Here is a 22813-nt window from a genome sequence, read left to right as displayed (position 1 = left end):
ATATAGAATGTGTAATAACCCGGCACTTATAACGTCGTAGTCGTATCGTGTACGGACAAAAACCGGTTTCGCAAATAAATCAAATAACGTGCTCTCGAAGAAAACAACAGCACAACTAAACAGGAGAGAGAGATCGCGCAGGTCATTCGGTTCACGGTCTTCCAACTAGACCTTCTATCGCTCTTTCTCTGTCTTTAAGGAAAAATTCCGTTTTCGTACCACTCAAATGTACCGAGGGTCTTCATCTATGGGTTCGCTCCAACCGCAGAAGCAAACGGACACGATTATGGGCAATACCCGAGTCACTGACAGAAGTACGAGGAAAAAAAATTTGAATTGAACTGAGGTGGCTTTTACTTGATGAAAATCCATTTATCAAAATAAATAAGAACTACAAGTTCAGATTTTCACGAAATTATATATTATGACTTGACAATTGTTTCGACAACACCGTGTTTTTATCGAATGTAATATTTACAAACTACCTGCTACTATATATATACCGAAAAATGACCATAAAACCTTAATTAATGTTGTTGCGAGAATTTAAGTTCAATAAAGGAGAGGTATTTAAATCTAATTGATTGTTAAGCAATACATTTGAATTGAATGTCTCATTTTGTTAATCTCCATGTCTTCCAATAAATTTAATTTTCTACTTTTTGTGGCTGTGTGTAATATATCAAAATTGTCATGAAAAATGTGTTTTTCTATAATTTTATCTATAATGGACGGATTGTAGCCGTTGTTCAGTGCTATTTGTTTAATGGTATCAAGTTCTTTGTTGTAATTTTCTGTTGAGAGTGGCGTATTAAGAAGTCTGTGTGTATAAGGGTGATTTGAGCTGTTATGTATGACTGTGTCCGTGTGTGAAGGTTTATGATATATTTAAAAATCTAATTTGTTTTGCACTTTCGTAATAGTTAAGTCTAAAAAATTAATAGAGTTATCCTGTTCAATCTCGATAGTGAATTTTATACGATTATGTATTGAGCAAGCAAAGACATCGTCCACATATCTATACCACCATAAAAAACTTTTATTTAAAGGATGTTCTAGTATGATATTTGCCAAATTATCCATAAAAATCTCGGCTAACAAAGGACTAAGTGGGTTTCCCATAATCAAACCTTCTTTAGAGATATAAATCTGTCCATTAAATTCAAAATAATTTTGGTCTAAAGATACTATTAAGCAATCTAATAAATCTTGTTTCACCAATGGGTTAACCTGTTTCCGAGTTAGGGTAAAATCTACTAAATCTCCATATCCACAGGTGGAATACTGGAATAAGTTTTGTACATCAAAAGAGTTACGTTAGAAGGGATTTTGATATCTTTAATTTTGTTGATTAATTCAAAAGAATTTTTTATTTGGTTTAAAATCTGTGTGGAACTTTCAAATATTTACTAATTTTGTAGCGAAAAATGTCGCAAATAATCGCAAAACTTATGCCAGTTAAAAATGTCAACCTCTGAATGATAAAAATGTTAACAATTAATATGCTCTTATAGAGTTGTTTATCGCATGTATTGCTTGTGCAATGAGCCAATTATAATGCATTATTTTTATACTCAAAATTGCAAGACTACTTTTGATTTTTCATTTTTAGAAATGTACGAAATATCGAAAAAAACGTTGTTTCAATTCTGGAGTGTCTCTACTAAGAAAAACCTCGTAGAAGAAATATTTAAAATATTTAAGTCATAACCGTCCACAAACTGCTGTACCATTCCACAGATATTATTAAACATTGTGTTGTGCCTATTGGGCAGCTCTCTGAGGAGGCCCAAGAGGCACGTCACAAAGATTGTCGGCGATATACCGAGCGTCACACCCAAAAAAATCGCGCATTGCCACGAATAAATACTTGATGCGAATGTTATTAGTGTCCTCTGACCCCGTTATAGCCAGTTACCGTCAAAAAACTGTAAGATCAAAAAAACCACTATCACCATCTACTTAAAAGCCCAGAGCTTCGATGCCTTCCAAAAAATAACTATTTTTCGGAGACCTCCGAATATGACTTTGGGTGTATGGGTAGTGAATCTGACATGTCAAGACAGCGAGAATGACTAAAATTATAATTTACCTAGTGGGTTTCAGGGTTAAAAAAAAGTATGTTAAGTAGAAAACATCTCTGCCAAATGTTTATTTATAAGACAATTCTAAGGCTTTTTCTTATCCTTTAAGTTTTTTGTGTTTTGTATGATCCCTTGCTTGCTGTGTTGTTTTAATAAAATAGTTATATTTTCAATAAGTTAATTTAATTTAGGTAAATGGTTATATATTTGGAATTTGTTAACTAGTATGTTTTCTGTTTCCTTAAATACAGTTAAATTATTTCACGTGACTGCAGAAGCTTTTCGAATAAAACTGCCCAGTAATTGCAAAATGCTTCCAATTTTTTTTATTCTAGTTTTGGTATATCTTTAAAATATACTCCGCAACGCTGGAAAATTGAAAAAAAATGTATTATTATTTACCGGCAATGTATAATAATAATAAATAATAAAAAAAATTAAGGTTTTTAAGTTACTAGAAAATAATCGAATTAATGCAACCTAGTTTGGGCAATGGGCCCACAGTGTGACGGAGGAATTGCTGACTGGTCCTTGCAAGGAAAAATTTTGTACATTTTACCGTTGAATATAATATTGTCTTCTAGACTTGAAGCGTATGATAGCGCTTTATGAGTCAGTTAATAACGAGCATTTTAAAAGTGGCAGACGGTCATTTAAAATAATCACCACTGGGTGACAAAAATACACTAGAGCTTAAGATTTTGTATGAAATAAAATATACTTACTGAAAACGTGCATTTTATTACTTCCTGTATATTCGTTTAATAAAATACGCGATGTTTAATTAAGAAATTCACCAAATCCGAATATCAGAAAGTCGTTATAAAGTTTCTTGAAACAAACGAAACGCGCTTTCAACATTTATTGAACCCAGTCCCAAGTAATTTCGAAATACTACAGGTTTTCTTTGTACTTCTAACCTGATCGACTTGTTCCCGATCTGCATTTTTTTCTTTTTTGTAAACCGCCGTTGAATTTTAGTTATTATCCTTAGTCCTTGGATTCGAGCACCGATTTATTCCTAGGAAACATACGATTTTGTCATATTCGGAAATCGCTTTTCCATCTCAAAAACAGGTAATTTTTTTTTATTTAACGTTTCCACGTGTTTTACAGGGTGATTGAGATATTTGTTGCGCGCAATCAGGTTGAAGAAAAAATTTTTTCAGTTATATTTGCTTCTACAAAAATATATTTTTCTCGAAAACTATTTAGTCGATAAGCAAACCCGGCCAGAATACGCGGGATATCCGGCACTAGAACTTTTATTTCGAGCGCTTTTTCCATTATGTACAGGGTTTTTCAATTATGGATAAAAATCTAAAAGACCCGGAAAATTGTCCTTTCCCAAAGTGAATTATTAGCCGTGACTCGAAATTCATAAAAATTCACATACGCTGCGCTAGATATTTGAAATAATCCAAATAATCATGCATTTTTCGCCCTCAATATAGAGGCGATGACGTCATTTCTTTTCTCGAAAACCATCTACTCTATTGGAAACATTCGTATACCAGGATACGTAGGAGATCCAGATTGTTTGGAATTATAGACAGGGTGTGTCGTTTATGAGCAAAGATCCTCAAAATTTCCGATTTCATAGTTAAATTAATGGTTGTAAATGAAAAACTGCCAAGGATGGGATAATTTGGTTTGAGCAACGGCGTAAGCTGTGTAGAGAGAAAGTTTGGGTTTTCGTTTATCATTTATATTTATATATATTTTATATTTATCAAAGTTTGCCGTAACTTCGAAGGTCGGCGAGACGTGAAAGTCACTTTATACGAGGCGCATCACAACAAAATAACATTGATTTTGCGAATGTTCCATAGTGGTCCCCAGGGACACGATAGGACAAAAAAGCGGTTAAAATACAAAAGCTGCGCATGTTCTTAATAGTTCGGTGGTAAAGACGTCTCAGCCACGACTTGGACCTTAATCAGGCAACGAATACACGCAAGACATCCGCGCTCGGATCGCGAAAGTTTATAGATGTATGCAAAGTTATGCAACCCCTTATTCAACGGAGCGGGTCAGGCGATAAATACTTGCAAAAATTACTTAACAAGCTCGCGCACTTTTTCCGACGTCGAATGGACGGGCGTTTACTTGGTTTCACCTTCGCTTACAAACCAATTGGAGCTTAAACCGGCTAACTCAGGATTTGCGTTTTCCAATTGTTACGGTCAGGTTCGCTTCGTTGTAATTTGCGCGAGTTTTTGTTTGTCGAAAACCACTGGCTCTTGTAAAAAACTGACAAACCATTTGAGCTGCCAAACTGCCAAAGAAAACGCAAACCATCTTGTAAAATGAAAATTTTAAGTAGTCGAGTAATTACAGCACTTTTTTTCTGTACGCTCGATATTAAGCAATTTTCTTCAGAAGAATTAAAATAATAAAGTAAAATAAAATAATTTATTGCCCAGTGTGAGTTTCCAAAGTAAAAATATAACGTACATAATAAACAGTTTACGCATATACAAACAATCTAAAATTCAGAGGTCCATGTATTTGCATTAAAACTTTTTTTTATAGTTTCTTATAGTTCTAAACTCCAACGGGGAGAGTTACCGGTATTTTGTCATACATATGAAACGTTAAAGCCCTCTAAAAAATTGTAAGTTTAATAAGTTTTCGAATCTGAAATGTAACTTTGTTCAATCTCATTCTCACAAGTCTACTATTTACGTACACACCCAGAGGTTTACTCATCTGCATATAAAGGAACTATATTATATTCGCGGGTAAGTCTTGAGCCTTGTGGAACCCCAAGCGAAACAAATTGTAGTTCGGAAAGATCACCGTTAGATTACGTAACGATCTATTATCTGTTGTAAAATACATAACTACCTATCGATCCAGAGTGCGGGAAGCATCAATTTTATTTCCCACGGATCCGAGCCACTTCGGCCATTTCCGGGATTTTACCGCACGGTTTTGGTAGCAATCGGGTGTTTTCGGAGATATTTCCCACACCTAGAATTTGACGTTTGTCAATTCTGACGGCCATGTCAGTGAATGTATTCGTGTTGTGACGGTCGTAGAAAAAGTATAGTGTGCAACACATTCGGTAAACTTTTTAATCATTCGTTCATTAAACATTCGCTCCGCTCGTGTCAAATAAACTCGTTTACCGCACTTGTTGCATAATATACTATTCCAGAATCGCAACAATGTTGATTTGCCCGATAGGTACCCAAACTGACTCTCCACAAAAAAATTATTTTTATCAAAATAAGACACAATTCATTCTTTTGCTAAAGCTTCAAAATTTTTGGAAAATACGAGCAGGACAGCAATTTCTCTGGAATTCTTTAGTGTGTTATTTTCCTGTTGGTTTGTTTTGTTTTACTGTTCATTTGAAGTAACCATCTGCCAACGAAACGCGAAATTTCAACTTGCGGTAAAAATCACGCAATTGATTTGGTAAATCTGTTGTTTCTTTGTCGGATCAGGAATCCGCACCCTTCATTCACTTTAAAAATTACAACATTTTGAATTGAAAAATATTCCGCACTGGTTACGTGAATTAAATGGACCACTAATAAATCGTTCAACTCAATTGAGGGAATTTTTGCAAGTCTTAATACCTCAATAAAAATTTGTAATTGGATAGAATATTTTATTCTGATTTTTCCGACTCTTACTTTAAACAACCTTTACAATCTTCTTTCCTAAGTGGAAAACTTCCGCTCTCAGAATGGCTTATCAGCAAAAAAGTTCATAATTGAATGATTTGTATAATTCAACATCCTGCTAATGAATTACTATCGTTATTATCGAATTTAATTTATTATGTATAACGTTTTAACGTGCTACATCGGCACAATAAATTCTTGAATTCAGCAATACGTGCAACAGTTCGAAATTCATTATCAATCTCCGTATGACGCACTCACGTTCAGCGATTAGCAGTTTTATTTTTCACGATCAATTTCATTCGTCCGCAATAATTACATTTCGCAACGTATCTCCGTACATATATATTCTATTAAAAATCAACGCGTATACCGGACACTTCGGCGAGCGTACTAACCTTCAATTTTTTTTTGCGGCTTTCGTGGAAGAAGAGTTGTAACATTAATTTAGAATATTACGGCAATTAGATTTATTCCGACGATGATATCACTGCGTAATATACCACGGGCAACGGAAATCGTTTACCTTTTGACGTTTCTAACTAGGCCGATATTGCTACAATTATTAAGACCGTTAAATTTAATATTAGCGAAGATTTCAAAGCGTATATTGTAACAAAAGAAAATATCAAGCATGATACACAATATTTTTGGTCGTTTTTTCGCAACAAAAAAAAACACACAAAAAGTTTGCCTCAAAGAACGATCCTAAACACCTCACATGCAGCCGACGACCTTGGTATCTGTGAACTTGTCTCAAGCTTCTTTAGTAGTGTCTTTCAATTATCTAACACCCATTCGCTAATAAAACCAATTCCATCACAAGAATGTTTTGAAATTATTTTTATTACCTACTTAAATTACTTAAAATTATTCACATATTATATATATATATATATATATATATATATATATATATATATATATATATATATATATATATATATATATATATATATATACATATATATATATATATATATATATATATATATATATATATATATATATATATATATATATACATATATATATATATATATACATATATATATATATATATATATATACATATATATATACATATATATATATATATATACATATTATATATATATATATATACATATATATATATATATATATATATATATATATATATATATATATATATATATATATATATATATATATATATATATATATATATATATATATATATATATATATATATAATTATTATTTGCGATATGGATATATACGATTGTTCTGCTTTTTCTAAATGTAATAATTTGGCCAACTTTGTGGAGGGATGTTAAAAACTTCGGTTTCTACAAGTTTGAGGACATTGGAGTTAACACGGGGAAAAACATTGTTATCACGAATGGCAGCTTTCAGTTGGTGCCAAACATGTTCAATGGGATTAAATATACAGTGGTATCACACACGTATTCCTTTTGTAGGTTCACGCTTTGTAAAACCTCAATTAATTGCTTTCTGGTATAATCTTCGTGAAAATATTGTCGTTATTATACATGTAGTTTTGGATTTTTGCCTTTGTGTCACATGAGGAAGGGGTTTTAGTCAACTGTCTACTGTGATAACTTTCATTGTCCATTATACTGACGCTATTAGGAGGAATATTTGGAACTAGTTTCTTTTTAAACCAACTTTCAAGTAAACATGATGATTTATAAATCTTTGATTTGATTGATTTCAATATATATTTATTTTAATGATTTTTTGACTTACGTTAATAGACTTTCGTTCAAACCTTCTAAGCAATAAACAGCCGAGTGCGCTCATAAAAAGGAACATAAAGACGTTAACGTCAATATGGCAGACATGTCGCGTTAGCGCAAACGGGAAGGGCCCCTCCTTCTCGTGATTAACATCCAAATTGGACTGGTAAAAAGCAGACGTCGACTTGGACGTAAAACAACCCATAAACCCCTGGGAAATATAAAAATAATAAAATTTAAAGGGAGTTTAGTGGGACATTCGCAGCTTTCGGTCCGTACGGTTTTGTTTATATTGGCCCCGTTATCCAGATTTACTTGCCTCCTATTTTATCAATCCTAGCGCGGATATAAAACCAGAAATATCCCGAGATTTAAAGTTCGGTCCCCTTTATTTACGACCTTTCCCCCACTCCTCCCGCACGTAGAGTATTAACATAAGGGATTTAGTTTCGGATGACTCGTCCCTCCTTAAATCGTACTATAAAACTCCCGGCGGCAGGGGAAAAGGCAGTTTTGAAGTTTCGCCCCCGAAAATAAACTCCGTAAGTGGGTAGTATACGGTTCTCCCGTACAACTTTTACAATTTCGAACACTGTCTTTATTTATAACACGAACGAAATGACGGACCGACGGAATGGACGAAAACACACGTATACAAAGTAACGGAATTGGTGAATCCGAAAAACTGGAAACGTTCTTCCTATAAAAATTTCCACGCGCATGTTTCTTTCCGGTCCGCGTTTAGTCACGCCAGTTCCCGGAAATCTTCCGGCACGCCAGAAGGAGTCATGTCAAAATCGATTCCGGGTAATAATCTGTAACGTATTTATGGACAAACGTATTCGATCAAACAACCAATGAAATTTACTTCACGTACTACTGAAGGAACTTAATAGGAAATGTCGCCATTTTTCCACGTATTCCTATGAGCCACGCGCTACCAAAAATCATTATTCGAGTTATGATTAAATATTTACGGAATGGGGAATCAATGTGGAACCAAAAATATATTGCGCTGAGGTTTTCAGTACTTTAGAGTATGGTCTGTTCATAGATATAAGAAAGTGACCAATTGCTTTTGAATGGGATTATAAAAGGGTGGTCATTAACATACAATGCAACAGGATTATTACCTAAAGTTTCGGAATTTAAATTCAGGAAAAATTGTGGTCCGTAATAGAAAATAATTTTATACATACCTGTGTTTAATATTCTTTGGTTTGGTATACTACTTAGTTTAAGTTTATTAGTAATTATTCTTATTACGTATGTAATACAGCGTGTGTTGAATCGTGTGCGAATTATGCAAAATATGTGCAAGTCTAGTGTATCTCAGGAGATGCTTTCACCCAAATGTAGAAAACACTATTCTATTGAGACTAAGAAAGTTATAAACAATGTTTATTTGACTCTCATTGAACGTGGTGCCAGTAAGCAAGCATATTTAGAAGAAACGGCCACATTGACGAAAATTGCAACATCAACTGTAAGGAAAATTGTGAATAATCCCATTTCAGCGAGGAAATAAAGAAGCGATGCTGACATTTTCTCTAGTGTAGATGAAAGTGATCAAGATATAATACGGCTTGAAAAAGATGAGACCGGTGTGAAATGTGGCAGAACTACCTTATGGAAAAAATTGATAAAAGGCAAGTTTTAATGGATTCTTTTAGAATTCGGATATGGCGACTGGAATATCTACACAAAATTAGGATTGACAGAGAACAACAAAGGCCAATTATTTACTTGGACGAAACCTGGTTCGACGCTTATAATACCCCGGAAAAGAGTTGGATTGACTCAACTGATAAGTGTAAAACAAACGCGCCATCAAAAAGAGGTAAAAAAATAACTAGTTTGCATGTTGGCTCTAAAGATGGTTAGATTCCAAATAGACCTTCTCTGTCTGCCAAAATTATTAAAGATTCTTCTCTGGATTACCATGATTTATTTGATAGTTGGTTTGAAAACAAACTAGTTCCTAATAGCGTCATTGTAATGGACAATGCAAGTTATCACAGTAGACAGTTGACTAAAACCCCTTCCTCATGTGACACATAAGCAAGAATCCAAAACTACATGTATAATAATGACATTTATTTTCACGAAGAGTATACCAAAAAGCAATTAATTGAGGTTCTACAAAGCTTGAACTTACAAAAGGAATACGTCTGTGATAATTACGCAAAAAATCTAGGGCATACAGTTTTAAGGCTTCCACCTTACCACTGTATATTTAATCCCATTGAACATGTTTGGCACCAAATGAAATCTGCCATTCGTCGTAACTAACCTAACAAAACCCCAAATAATTAAATTCTAAGCAAAGTACGGACCTGTTAGGCCATATTTCATTTTTAGAGCTTACCCGGGGTCTTTCCTTAATTCGTATCAGTTAGTTATTTTCTTATACCTTAGTTACTTTATCTTAACCGCAGACCTTTTTTTTAAGTAAATGGACTGTTTTAAATATGATTAAACATTGATATCGCTCTTAAGAGTTCACGGTTCGACACTCACGACACAATAAATAAAGGATGGTGTGATAACAGTAACAAGGGTCCTTCCGTCTTCATGGTGCGTCCAAAAATGATTGGGTGCAAAATTCAAGTGTGGATTACCATGAAAATATGACCACGGAAATATTTGAGGGCTGGTTTGAAAATAAGATGTTGCCGAAACTACCGCCAAATACTGTTATTGTGTTGGATGATGCCTCGTATCATTCAGCCCAAATTAGAAAAAAAAAACAAATACTTTTTCAAATAATGAATTTCTGTACGAAAATGATTTACATTTTGAAGAAAACAATTTCTGGAATTATTACAAATAAAACATTACAAAAAGACTACAAAATCGATTCAATAGCACAACTGGTCTAACTGTGAAAAACGAGTAATACAAGAAGAAAATATTTATCGACAACAATTGGTGGCGAAGTTGATCATTGACCTAGGTGACGGCAGTAGCGATAGTGACGATTTTTTAAGTGACATACTTTATTATTATTATATTTAATATTTTGTATATTAATAATGATACCATGCAGAAATGTAATGAAATGGAACGTAATAAAAACAGTCAACTTTTAATAACAATTTTAATTACTCAAAATGTTTGCGCAATTAAAATTTTGTTTTGTCAAAATGTGATATGACAGTATGACGACGATGTGTATAAATTGGAATTTTCAAGCCGTATCAGCTTTTTAGGACACTAGCTGTACATCATGGATTCAATTCCTTCATGCCCGTCCGACCTGCTCGACATGGGGTAGGATTTGTTACTCTTTAATAGACGACCATGTTGTTAATTCCGAGGATTAATTGGCTGTAATTATCATGTGCAGATCACACACACAAACACGATTTCTTGGTCCATTATCACATGCTGCAGATGTGGAAAGCTGTAAGGGAGATCCGTTGATCTCAATACCCTTCCTGGAGTAGATATTAAAGCTGCTTTCTTTAGTAAATGGTTTGTTGTAGAAACTATACCATCAAAACCGACCGATATACAATGACAAGAGACATATAAGACAGAGTAGTGGAGTGATCACGTACTCAGTCTTTCTCGACGAAAAAAACACAAATTAACGATTCCACGTTTCGAAATCTCCGCGTCCCAGTTCCATATAAGTACCGGACGTGGCAGAAATTAATAGCAATTAAAAATCCACGTGCCCCTCGTCGAGAACAAAAAAAAAACAAAAAACGATCGGACATTTTCCGAACTCAATCAGCTCGTTAAGCAAAACGATGCGGTCCGCGTATCGGAACCGGATTTTGCTCAATTTTAACAAATCGACTGGCGTTATTTTCTTGGACCATTGCCGACATAAAACCATCAATGTCGGGACATTATTCTTCTTTGCACACACAAACTCTCGACGCGAGCAATACCCTTTTTATTTATTTTTGAAATCTATCAAACTCAAAAAGCTTTAGACCGCGCTTGGAAGCGGGCGGAGGCGGTCGCCGCCGCCGCCGCCCCTCACGAGATATTTTATATGGGACGGGAATGCCGGGCGAAATTCATTGTGTGTCATTTAGATCGGACATCTCGATCGATGATGTACTTATGTACAACGTCTCTCCGATATTTACCGTTTATTGAGCGTTTGGCGGCAATTATCGAAAAGATCTCGAATCAGGCGTGTGACGTCACCCCTCCGCCACAATATTAAAGTCTTTCGATCTTGATATTTTACTCCAAAACCTTCCGAGCCAGAGGGGCAAATCACGCGTGAAATTTGGTGTACTAGGGCTCTGTGAAATCTTTGTTAATTGTGAAATCGTACCATGCGTCTAAAATTTTGAGTTTTTAGCACTTTCCATTAGTTAAGTCGTCTTTAAATAATGAGATAATGAGGCCTAAGATAAGGTCATAAAAAATTTGTCTATACCTTTTATTTGGCTTTAATCGTAATTTATTGCCCGACAGAAAATTAAATCAGTGTAGGAGAAAAAGCGAAAAAAAAAATTAAAAACTAAATTTTGCACAAAAGAAAGACGAAAATATTATATTTATGTGTAATTGTTAATTTAACACTGACACTGCCAAAAAATGGTATTACATATATAGGGTGTCCCGAAATTAACGAAAGACAAATCAAACTATCTAATAAAAATTATAAACTTTACATTCTAAAGAAAGTGCTCAAGTAAAAGGATTTATATGAACAATCCGAGTACCAACTATTTTTTACCAACAATTTAATTTTTATTTACCCAGCAACACAAACAAATCAAACGCGTCATTAACTTCCAAGGCTTACTAATGATCATCTGCACCTCGATTGTAAACATTATAATAAAAAAAAATGCAATTAAATTTCCAAAAGCATTTTTCTCGAAAATTGTGTGTTCTAGAGGTGCGATAAGGGTACGTTATTCAAGTAAAAATCTTTAGTTGAACTGAGGTGGCTTTTACTTGATGAAAATCCATTTATCAAAATAAATAAGAACTAAGAGTTCAGATTTTCACGAAATTATATATTTTTACATGACAATTGTTTCGACAACACCGTGTCTTTAACAAATGTAATGTTTACAATCTACGTGCTACTATATATACCGAAAAATGACCATAAAACCTTAATTAATGTTGTTGTGAGAATTTCAGTTCAATAAAGAAGAGGTATTTAAATCTAATTGATCGTTAAGCAATACATTTGAATGTCTCATTTTGTTAATCTCCATGCCTTCCAATAAATTTATTACTACTTTTTGTGGCTGTATGTAAAATATCAAAATTGTCGTCAAAAATGTGTTTTTCTGTGTTTAAGTGTGTAGCATAATTAGAATCTAAACTATTGTTTTTAAACGCTCTTTTATGTTCGTTAATGGGTTTCTTGAAGAATCTACCTGTTTGTCCAATATAAATTTTAGGACAAGATCCACATTTCAACCCCTGTAGACTTCTGATTTTTGGGATATTGGACATTTCGTTTTATTGTTTTTTTAGAACTAACACAATAGGAAAATATTTACGATGAAGGAATGTGTGAGCGTTCTATCTACGGGGCTTGGTTTTTTTGAAGCAATAAGCTTCAGTTGCTGTAGTTCTTGAACAATCTTTCCTGCCCTAATTTAGAGAAGATAGAACTAAATGGTTTTCTTTATCGGTAATTTGAAGGCGGTAGGCAATGATTCAGAAGAAATAAAAAAATAAAGGTTTTATGGTCATTTTTCGGTATATATATAGTAGCAGGTAGTTTGTAAATATTACATTTGATAAAGACAAGGTGTTGTCGAAACAATTGTTATGTCATAATATAAAATTTCGTGAAAATCTGAACTTTTAGTTCTTACTTATTTTGAAAAATCTTTAGATTTTCAAGTTCTGCAGTTCAAATTACAAAAATTCGACAAACAAAAATTTGGAGCAAATTTTTCCCACGCCTCCGCTTAAGACGAAGTTTTAATTCGTTAAATAGAGCCTACAAAATTTAGAAACTGTACTAAATTTTATTTAAAAATATTTACGTGTTTAAAAAATATTTACAAAAAATCACCATCACCTCTTCAAATTAAACATCCTGTATATTAAAAACTAAGACGTTTTGGACCCTAGTTTATATGAACTTTTATCCTTATCCTTAGTTAGCATTTCCTACGATTGTCTTTACTTCCGAGCGTCGAAATTTCATTACCAAATTTCGCCGCAGAAAAGAGAACGTCAAAACCCAAAACCCGAAGTAGAATAATCGAGAAAAGTTCCGGACGCTCTTGTCTTTAAATATTTAAGAACTATTCTCTTCCGCGTTTTACTTAATGTTTTACTTACCCGAAGCGTTTGACTTTAATTATCATTTCTGGGTATATGCCGCGTCTCGTTTCCACTCAGAGCACCGAAGTTTCCCTCCCTTTACCGTTTTAACTCCGAAACGGAATCTGCTGCCTGCTTGCCGACTTTAAGCCGTATTCCGTTAAAGTGCGCGTGTTATTAAAACTTTCGCACAAAGACCAAACAGTCAGTCGGATTGTCTAGTTAAAGGAGTACGTGTACATGAAGGCAAGTTTGCGTAATTAGTTACATCCGGCTTATCCGCGTCAGTTTCCACGAAAAATATTCACCTACGTTTTGAACGAATTATCCCGACGACAATTTTCGGTTTTAGGAATTCCATTACATGAGTGGTGGATTTGATCTCCAAAAGTAATGGGCGTTACAAAACTGACAAGATTGCTTTCGGAAAATCGTCGGTGGGCGGGGCAAGTTCGCAGCGCGTAGCGCGAAGCAGCTTTTTATTTCCAAAAGAAGTCGCTTCGCGGTTCCTTGTCTCCTGCGGACCACTATAAAACATTCGCAAAATCAATGTAATTTTATTGTGCATACACCCTGTATAAAGTGTCTTGCAAGCCTCGCCGGTACTAAGTTACGGCAAACTTTGTTAAATATTAAAATGTGTAAAAATAATACCGTTGTCGAATGATATTTTTTCAAATATCTCGAACGCCCTGTATAATTGACGAAACCTGGAACTCTCTGAAATAAAGGTTATGGTCCCGGATCTATCGTATTTCCTGGTTCTCAAATTTTGCCGATCGAATTAATAGATTTCGAAAAAACAATTTTCTTCTGGAGACAAAATATACCAAAAAATATTCCAAAAATTAAAAAGAAATACTTTGCGAGATTTGAGTAAGTCCTTTTTCAACATATGAAATGGGGATCCTTCTACCAAACCTGAAGTCGATAGCTGCAACCTGTTAATTTTTGAATATTGCACTTAATATCTTGAACACCCTGTAAAATAGGTGAAAACCTTAATATACAAAAGATATCCGAAGTACAGTCTTTCAGTTATAGCCAATTTTCCAAAATAGGGGGAGCCATTTTTCAGTTTTTTTGAATTTGCGGCGCACCCTGTACATTTTTGAAAAATTTTCAGGAATAAAACTTTATGGGGTAGCGTTCAAGATTTTTTCGGTCGCGTTGACAGTTTTCGAGAAATAATTTTTTTCTTAGGCCCTTGCAAACGCGATTTTGATTTTTTTTTAAATACTCCCCCCCCCCCATTTCAATAGGTTCCGTCAGGGAACGCTTTATATGTGTGCCAAAAATGAAGTCGATAGCTTCAATTTTTCATAGTAAAATCGAAAAAAAAAAAAAGATGGCCGTCAATGTCGCATCGCCGCCATTTTCAAATGTCTTATACACCTAGTGGACGGTAAAACAGGAGCAAAAATTGAGCCACCTAGTTCAAACAGATCGAGAGTTATTGAATTAAAAACCCGTGACACAGAGAACGGAGAAACAAAAAAATAAAATAAAAACTTTTTTTTTCGACGGTGATTAAATCACATTTTTTGATCTGTAATAATGATTGTTTATAATCATGCTACCTACAACCTTTCGTAGGCGTATTAAACTTTTTAATATACGATGAGTGTTTAAATAGTGAAGAAGTGATACAAATGGTGTTGAAAAATTGTCGGATCACTATTAGAGAAGTGGCTGAATATGTCGGCATTTCTATTGGCTGGTGCCATGCAATTTTTTCCGAATTTTTCGGCATAAAACGTGTAGCAGCAAAATTTGTTAAGAAATTGCTTAATTTTGAACTAAAGAAACGACGAAGGAGCATCGCTGAAGAGAGGTTAATCGACATCAATGATGATTCTTATATGCTCATATTTGGGAAAACAATTCATACATTTTGCATTATGATAATCCACCACCTCCTAACTAACCAAAAACAAAAAGCCACCAGATTCACCGGATATGGTCCCCTGCGACTTTTTACTATTCCCAAAACTCAAGAAACCCATGAAAGTAAGAAGGTTTGGAAATAGAAGTGTTTCTATGGGGCAACATTAATTTTGATGAATAAATAAATACTTTTTGATAAATCTTAAGTCTCCTTACTTTCTGAACACACCTCGTATGCTATTTATAGTTCTAAAGGTATGAATAATGAGTAAAATAATGGCGAGTGCATCACCGGCGTTCGTTCCAATCGAATAAAGCCGTAATAAATTTTAGACGGCGAACAAAGAAGTTTTGGTTTTACATGTACATGACTGCGTTAGACATCATAATCCTTTGAAAGATGTTGCAGAATTTTAGTAATGGAAGAGGAAATTATTATAGGACTGACTGACCACAAAAGTACAGAAAGACCAGCAAAAATTGATCACACAAAATATGAAGTTCGAAGAAAAGCTCGTTCTTTCTACATTCGGACAAAGGGCAGTAGAAAAAGTAGTTACGTAAAACTTTAAAGTAGACGGTATTTTGCCTGGGAAAAGCAAAAGAAAAGAAAATACCGGAACAGAACAATATTTCTGACGAAACGTGGATTGATGATCGTTATGGAGTACCGAGAAAATGGCAATAAGAAAATATGAGAATTAAAGGGATCAATTTTTGCTCAAAAACTAGTCCCCTGACAAACACGAGTTTTTTACACGTTTCCTGGGTAGAAAAAATTGCCCACATTAGTGGGTTTAACCATAAATAGATATTTTTTGAATATTTTCGACAATTCAGCAAATAATCGGTAATATGGGGAAATATTACTCTAATTTTGTGATGTGATTACTACAGCTTTCATTGAAGGCCGAACGGGAGGCATTAAAGTACCGTCAGAAAAAGAAGGAGACGAATAGTTTCGCGGGAAGATGTCAGATTTCGTTTGGTATAAAAAAAAAACCGCGCCATGTTGTACGCGGATCCTCTATCGTTGTGGAAGCAATTAAACAATCGCCACCTACGTGACGTACATAACCAAACATAAACATTAACGTCATCAAGGCCTCCGAAGTTTTCAAACATTTTTATCGCCGTATAGGAAGTGGTTAAGATAAGTCGGAATCGTTTATTTTTGAAGGATATACAGGCGGGCGAGGAGGGACCTTGCGAAAAAGGAAACCCGGCGACCTTTTTATGAGCCCCCGATAACGCGACTCACGGTTTAAAATATAAATTTCGCGCGAGAGCTTCAAAACGAGGAAATAATAACCATAAAATGCATAAATTTTCGCGCTAGGCATTATTTTTATTCGCATAAAGTGACGGCCACCGCGTGCAATTTTGCAAATTAAATAAGGAAACAATTTTTTTTTTATTCAATTCTTTGACATTTGCATCGAAACCATCATCGAACTTTGACGAAAGAGCGAAAACTCAAATTACACACGAAAATTAACAGCGAAATTATATAGAGCATCACGAATAAATTGGTTTAAAAAAATAGTTTTTAATTTAAATTATAGAAAAAAATCCAATGTTAAATTAATTTTCAAAATGGACGTCAATATAATATAATTTTTTTTCACTTTTTTTTTTCAATTTATACCGCGGAATATTTTCCTTTTGCCAAAAATTACAATTATTTTTGGCACCCTAATTTTTTAAGCAAGATTCAAAATTGGCTTTTGATGTTTTGTTTCGACAAAAATCTATTTCCTGCTTTTACCATTGGCGTCCAGGTGGGCATAACATTGAATATTTGAATGGAAAAACTTGTTCTTTTTTCATTTATCATTTATCATTCATTTAAAAATAATTCATGCCGCATCTCTTACATTTTATGAGCAAAATAATAAAAAAACAAAAAATTTAATTGTTAAATCAACAGCTACTACCAGTAACGTTCTTAAATTGTTACAACTACACTTCTGATGTAAAGAACGCGAATATAGCGCACCTAAGAGAATTGGAATTTTAATTCTCTTTGCATATGGAGAAAAAACAAAAAATTTGTTGAACGTAAAATATCCAGAAACACCCACTACAAGGTAAAATTGAGAGAAAATTTATAGCCGACGAAGAGCTTTGCGTATATTAAAAGAAGAAAAATACCATTCGTATAATACGACCAAAAATATAGTGCACTTATTGCACTATATTTTTGTGTTGTCAAATTGTTTTGAATGTTTACAATTTTATAAGATATTCAGAAGGGGAAGTAGGAGCAACAATGAAAACAAGTGACATGACCAATGTTCCGAAGTCAACTGTAAGAAAAATGTTGCAAATGGGGTAATCAAGAGAAAAGTGAAAGAAGACGCTGATACTAATTAAGCGTATAATCTACGTCGCCTAAACATTAGTAGTGTCAAAAGGTAGTTGCGTACTTTTTTGAAGAAAATGGAATTTCAGTTCCAAACAATTGTGGAAGTGGAATCTCAAACAATTTCGCAATGGAGGGTGGATTATTTAAATGCAATTTAAAAAAATCGAGAGCAAAATGGGCCAATAGGACGACATAGTAAAAAAAGGATGGTGTGATAACATTAATAATTCTTCATGCTGGGCCCAAAATGGTTTTGTGGAATAAAAGAAGAAAATATTTATCGAGAACGATTAGTGGCGAAGTTAATCATTTAACTAGGTGACGACAGTAGCGATAGTGACAATTTTTTAAGTAACTGATACTTTATTATCCTGGAATGGCTCGACAGGGTGTTCTATGAAGGGTGCAGTTTTGGAGTAATAAACAGTGGGCAAAGTTAATCACGGGGTTGGTTGTAAAAGCACTATGTTTCTGGTCTAAGTATACAAGATTACATTACGGGTCACAGTTTTGTGAAACTATGACTACGTATTGATGTACAAATAAACCCCGATGGATGAGAAAAAATCATACACAACCACCATGGCAAATAAATGTTTAGGCTGAGATTTCGGATAGCAAAATTATGGGCGCGCGAGGTCTGATATTTTCTCGCCTATAATATCGACATAAAACACGCGATTTGGCAACAGGGCAAATAATTATCCGGAACGTGAATAATTGAATTTCCAATTCAAACTGAAATTACAGTTATGTACAGTTTACTTTATACACGGTTTCACGTGTATGAGACGGCCATCGCGCCAAAATGTTTCGACGGTAATAATGAACGAAAAATTCTAGAAAAATCAAATGGTGTGGCGACGCTTGCCATTTTTTGGTTTGAAAATTTAGCCGCGGCTCGGTGCCTGACCTTGAGGCGGAAACTCTCTGCCGTTGGGATTCGCGGAAACGAACTATCAGGTGCCAAGAAAAAAAAAATCGAATGACACGTACACATTTTTGCGCGCGTTCCAACACAAATAAAATCGATCGAAAAACCGCGAGATTTTCTACAAAAAAAAAAACCTTCGTTACGGTTTTTGCGCCTCGAGTAAAAGTTCGACGACCCGAACAAGCGACGACGATGATAATTATCAGCCAGGCGGGCGATAAAACATATTTATACGAATTTATCTAAAAATAAAAATGACCCGGGAAGTGAGACGATATTCGATTTTAATTGCGTGCGAAACTGCGTGTCAAGAACTTTCTGAACATTGCGATTGATGTCGGACTCCGACGTATACGGCAGGTACTTTTGGAAATTTCCCCCCAAAAACAAAAAACTTATCAATCAAATTACGGGGAATTATCCAGCCCGAATTTTATAATGTATAACATTATTTTTTGAGTCCCTAATGGGGCCAAAATAATAAATTATTACGCAAAGCAAGTAATCATCTTTAATTTTTCCATTTTTCAGTTTCAGTCGAGCTCTGAAGGAGCAAACAGGCTGATTGGCGAAACGTCGGCAAGTTCGACTCAGCAAAAATCGACGCAGGAGGATTATATATAATATATAAATAAATGGATAAATATAATATATAAATATAAAATATATGTTTAGAAAAAACTGAGCAAAAATCAATATTTAAAGTTGGACGATTCTTAATAATAATAATATTAATAATAATTTTGGAGGATTTTACAAATTCATTTTTCACCTTATACCCGCGTAATTACTAACCTATTTAAATATAATTATTAATCCTGTGGGTGACATAGTTTATTGTAAATTTTCTAGAAATTATTATTTTCTTTTCTTTGGCGCCCAACAAATTTATTATTTTACATATTCACCCAAAATTCAAAGTCAAACGTTAAGCACAGAGTCCTTCCAAATTTACTTTTTTAAAAAATTAAGTATTTCGCCAACGCACGAAATATAGCAGTTCCGAGAAAAGTTTGCTCCATTTCTAAAAAGGCATTGTTTTACACTTGTGTTTACTTATTTCCATATTTTATCGGATTATGCAAAAACAAAAAATCACGTCCATAATTTTGTATCTACTTTCAAATTCACTTTTACAGTTTTATTACGCCCTTCACAGATATATTTCTAAAATTATATTCTTCTAAACTTGTGTCTACTTATTTTCATATTTAATCAAATTTTGCAAATAAAAATTTACAAGTTTCACTCTCTATAATTTGAGGACTTGGGCGATAAATAGCTTGCCCAACTTTTTTTATTGTGTATCAACAGATTTCGAACGTGAAAATTAAATTACAGAAATTCCTAGCAATTGTTGACTGAAAAACAGTCTTTTCGCCTTTGATATCCAACAAATTCGGATCTACTTTTGGGGTAATTGCTTTATTGCATATTTTCTCAAAATCCAAACGGAAACCTTAAGCATCGAGTAATATCAAATTCACTTTTTTAAAAAAATTAAGTATTTCGTCAATATACAATACAAAAGTTCCGCGAAAAGTTTTATTACGCCCTTCACAGATATATTTCTAAAAACATATTTTTTTACACTTCTACTTACATTATTTTCATATCTGACCAGATTTTGTGTACATCAACTCAAAAAAAAAACAAGTTTTACGTATATAATTTTAGATTTAGACGATAAGTTGCGAACCAACTTTACGTTCGATTTGGAACGTAAAAATTAAATACAGAAATTCCTAGCGAACACAATAATTATATTACGTTAAATTCGTATCTACTTTTGGGAAAATTTCTTTATCATAGATTTTTTCCACATCCAAACTTAAATGTAAATGTTAAATTTATTTATGAAAAAACTTACTACGTCGTCAATACACAAAGCATAAGCGGCCCGAAAAAAGTTTTAATACGCCACTCACAGACCAATGTCTTATGTCACATTTTTTTATTTCCTTTCAGTGCGCACACAAGTAATTGAATTATAACTTTTGTGTATATTTTAGCTACTAAAGCATAGAAATCCCTTTTGTACCAGTACTAAATCATTCGTTTGCTAACTGTTTTCTTTCAACTCAATCAACGCTTGTTGTTTTATTTCTCTTAATAAAAAATTATTTTCACCTCGAGTTTAGATTTCGGAAATATATACGTTGTATTCCATCTAAATACCAGAAAAATTAAAATCACCTACGATTTGTCCCCGATTTAGATCAATCAATTTGTGTTTGTAAGCCCGTAAGGGCTCAGACGTTTCTTCAGCAAATCGCATCCTATTTATATCGAATTTAATATTTTTCAACCAGTAAAACGTCGCGTAGTATTTTTTTTTATTACACACAGTAATTTGTTGGGCCGATTGCGAAACAAGTTCATCGATCAACTTAATTAACGTTCCCCATAGAAAACGGAACCAGTTTATTCCCCATCTCGCGGTTTTATAGTCACCGTTAACACTTTTTAAAATCTCGCGATACGCGTATGCTCCGCGCTCAGCTGGGTAGTCGGCGTTTTCAAGGTTCCTGACTCAGCACCCGCAGACTGATTGTCTATTATTATTACTACTATGTCGGCGTCACTTTCAACATGCAAAAAACGTTTCGTAAATGTTAATTCCATTGCGGAACTGATATTTCATGCTAACCTTGAACGCGACGTAGCTTTCTGCTTCTTTAACCGCTCGTGAGAGATTAATCGTGGCGGAGATTTATCTAGAATATCGCACCTTCACTTTTCAATGGACGCTCGTATGAATAGGTTAAGTAAATTTGCATAAGTACCTCCGTACGTTTCGGGTCCTCATATATAATCCAACATTCAGAAAATTTCGCACCACGGTACCACAAAATCACTATCACTAGTGCTGACCTACCTGAGTGGCGTCAGAGTAGGGTGTCGACGAGTTTTTATCAACCAACTGCGAGCCGAATAGAGGCAGGCCGCTGCTGCTGGGACTTTCTGATCGTGACGCGTCCATGCCTTGCTGAGGTACCATATCCAAAAAAACGACAACGAAATCCGTAAACCGCACTCCACACACTAACCGAATAATCGAAACTCAAAAATATCTCGATCGAATTTTTTTCCAAGTGAGTCAAAAAAAATAATTTTCTAAGTCCACCTCAAGTGCGTTCAAGCACCTGATTAAACTTAGCGTATGCGTCGCAACGTCCGAAACCGCCGACCGAACTGACAGCTCTGAGCTGGATGTTTTGAGTTTGTATCTTATTCACAGCTGTTAGCCCCACCACATCGGTGCCGCGAGGTGGGGGTTGAATCATGCGCGAGCTTTGCACACAGCTGATTCTATCTCGAATTTGTGTTTTGGTTTTTTTTCGCCTGCTCGCGTCTCCGTTCGGTTCGCTCGGACGCGAAACCCCGAAAATCGCGAATTTTATTACCTTGTTTTCGGCGAAAAGTACCTTCGAAGGGCCGCAATTACGCGTAAAATTAATCTCGATTTTTATCGCGACGGCGCAAACAATTATCGGGACGAAACGCGAGCGAAATTTCCAAATGTAAACTCTCTCCCGCACTGCTCAGGCACTCGAGAAACTACTTCGCGCTACTGTCGACTACAATCGCTCCGCACCATACCGCATCCACATGCGAACTGCGCGTCGTTTGTATTTCCTCGATTCTCTACCTCGTACACCCCCACTCTGTTTCGTTTTAGTTGAGAGCGCGGCGTTCAGGGGGCGCCACCTGACGGCGCGAGTTTTCCGACGGACGTTACATTGTTATTATCGTCAAAAGGAGATAAATCGCGATGTTGACATAATGAAATTGGCGTTGTAAACTACCGCCCGAGGCGCTTGCAAATAGCCCTTAAATATAAATTATTATTATCGCGTCTATTCAAGCGGGTTCCATACAGCGTACCT

The 22813-nt window shown here is 34.7% G+C and overlaps 1 protein-coding gene across 1 annotated transcript in view; it reads right to left on the bottom strand.

Annotated features, from left to right (window-relative positions):
• Positions 1–22528, bottom strand: part of LOC132700369 (transcription factor sem-2-like) — a 42978-nt gene extending 20450 nt beyond the window's left edge. The window contains exon 1 of the mRNA XM_060667633.1: positions 21802–22528. Within this exon, the coding sequence (XP_060523616.1) occupies positions 21802–21924 (123 nt within the window). The 5' untranslated portion in view covers positions 21925–22528. The remainder of the gene's footprint in view (positions 1–21801) is intronic.
• Between the last annotated feature and the right edge of the window lie 285 nt (positions 22529–22813).

This window comes from Cylas formicarius, unplaced genomic scaffold, assembly GCF_029955315.1.
Source record: "Cylas formicarius isolate icCylForm1 unplaced genomic scaffold, icCylForm1.1 PGA_scaffold_10__41_contigs__length_53128322, whole genome shotgun sequence".
NCBI lineage: Eukaryota > Metazoa > Arthropoda > Insecta > Coleoptera > Brentidae > Cylas > Cylas formicarius.
This window is presented reverse-complemented; position numbering and strand designations above follow the sequence as displayed.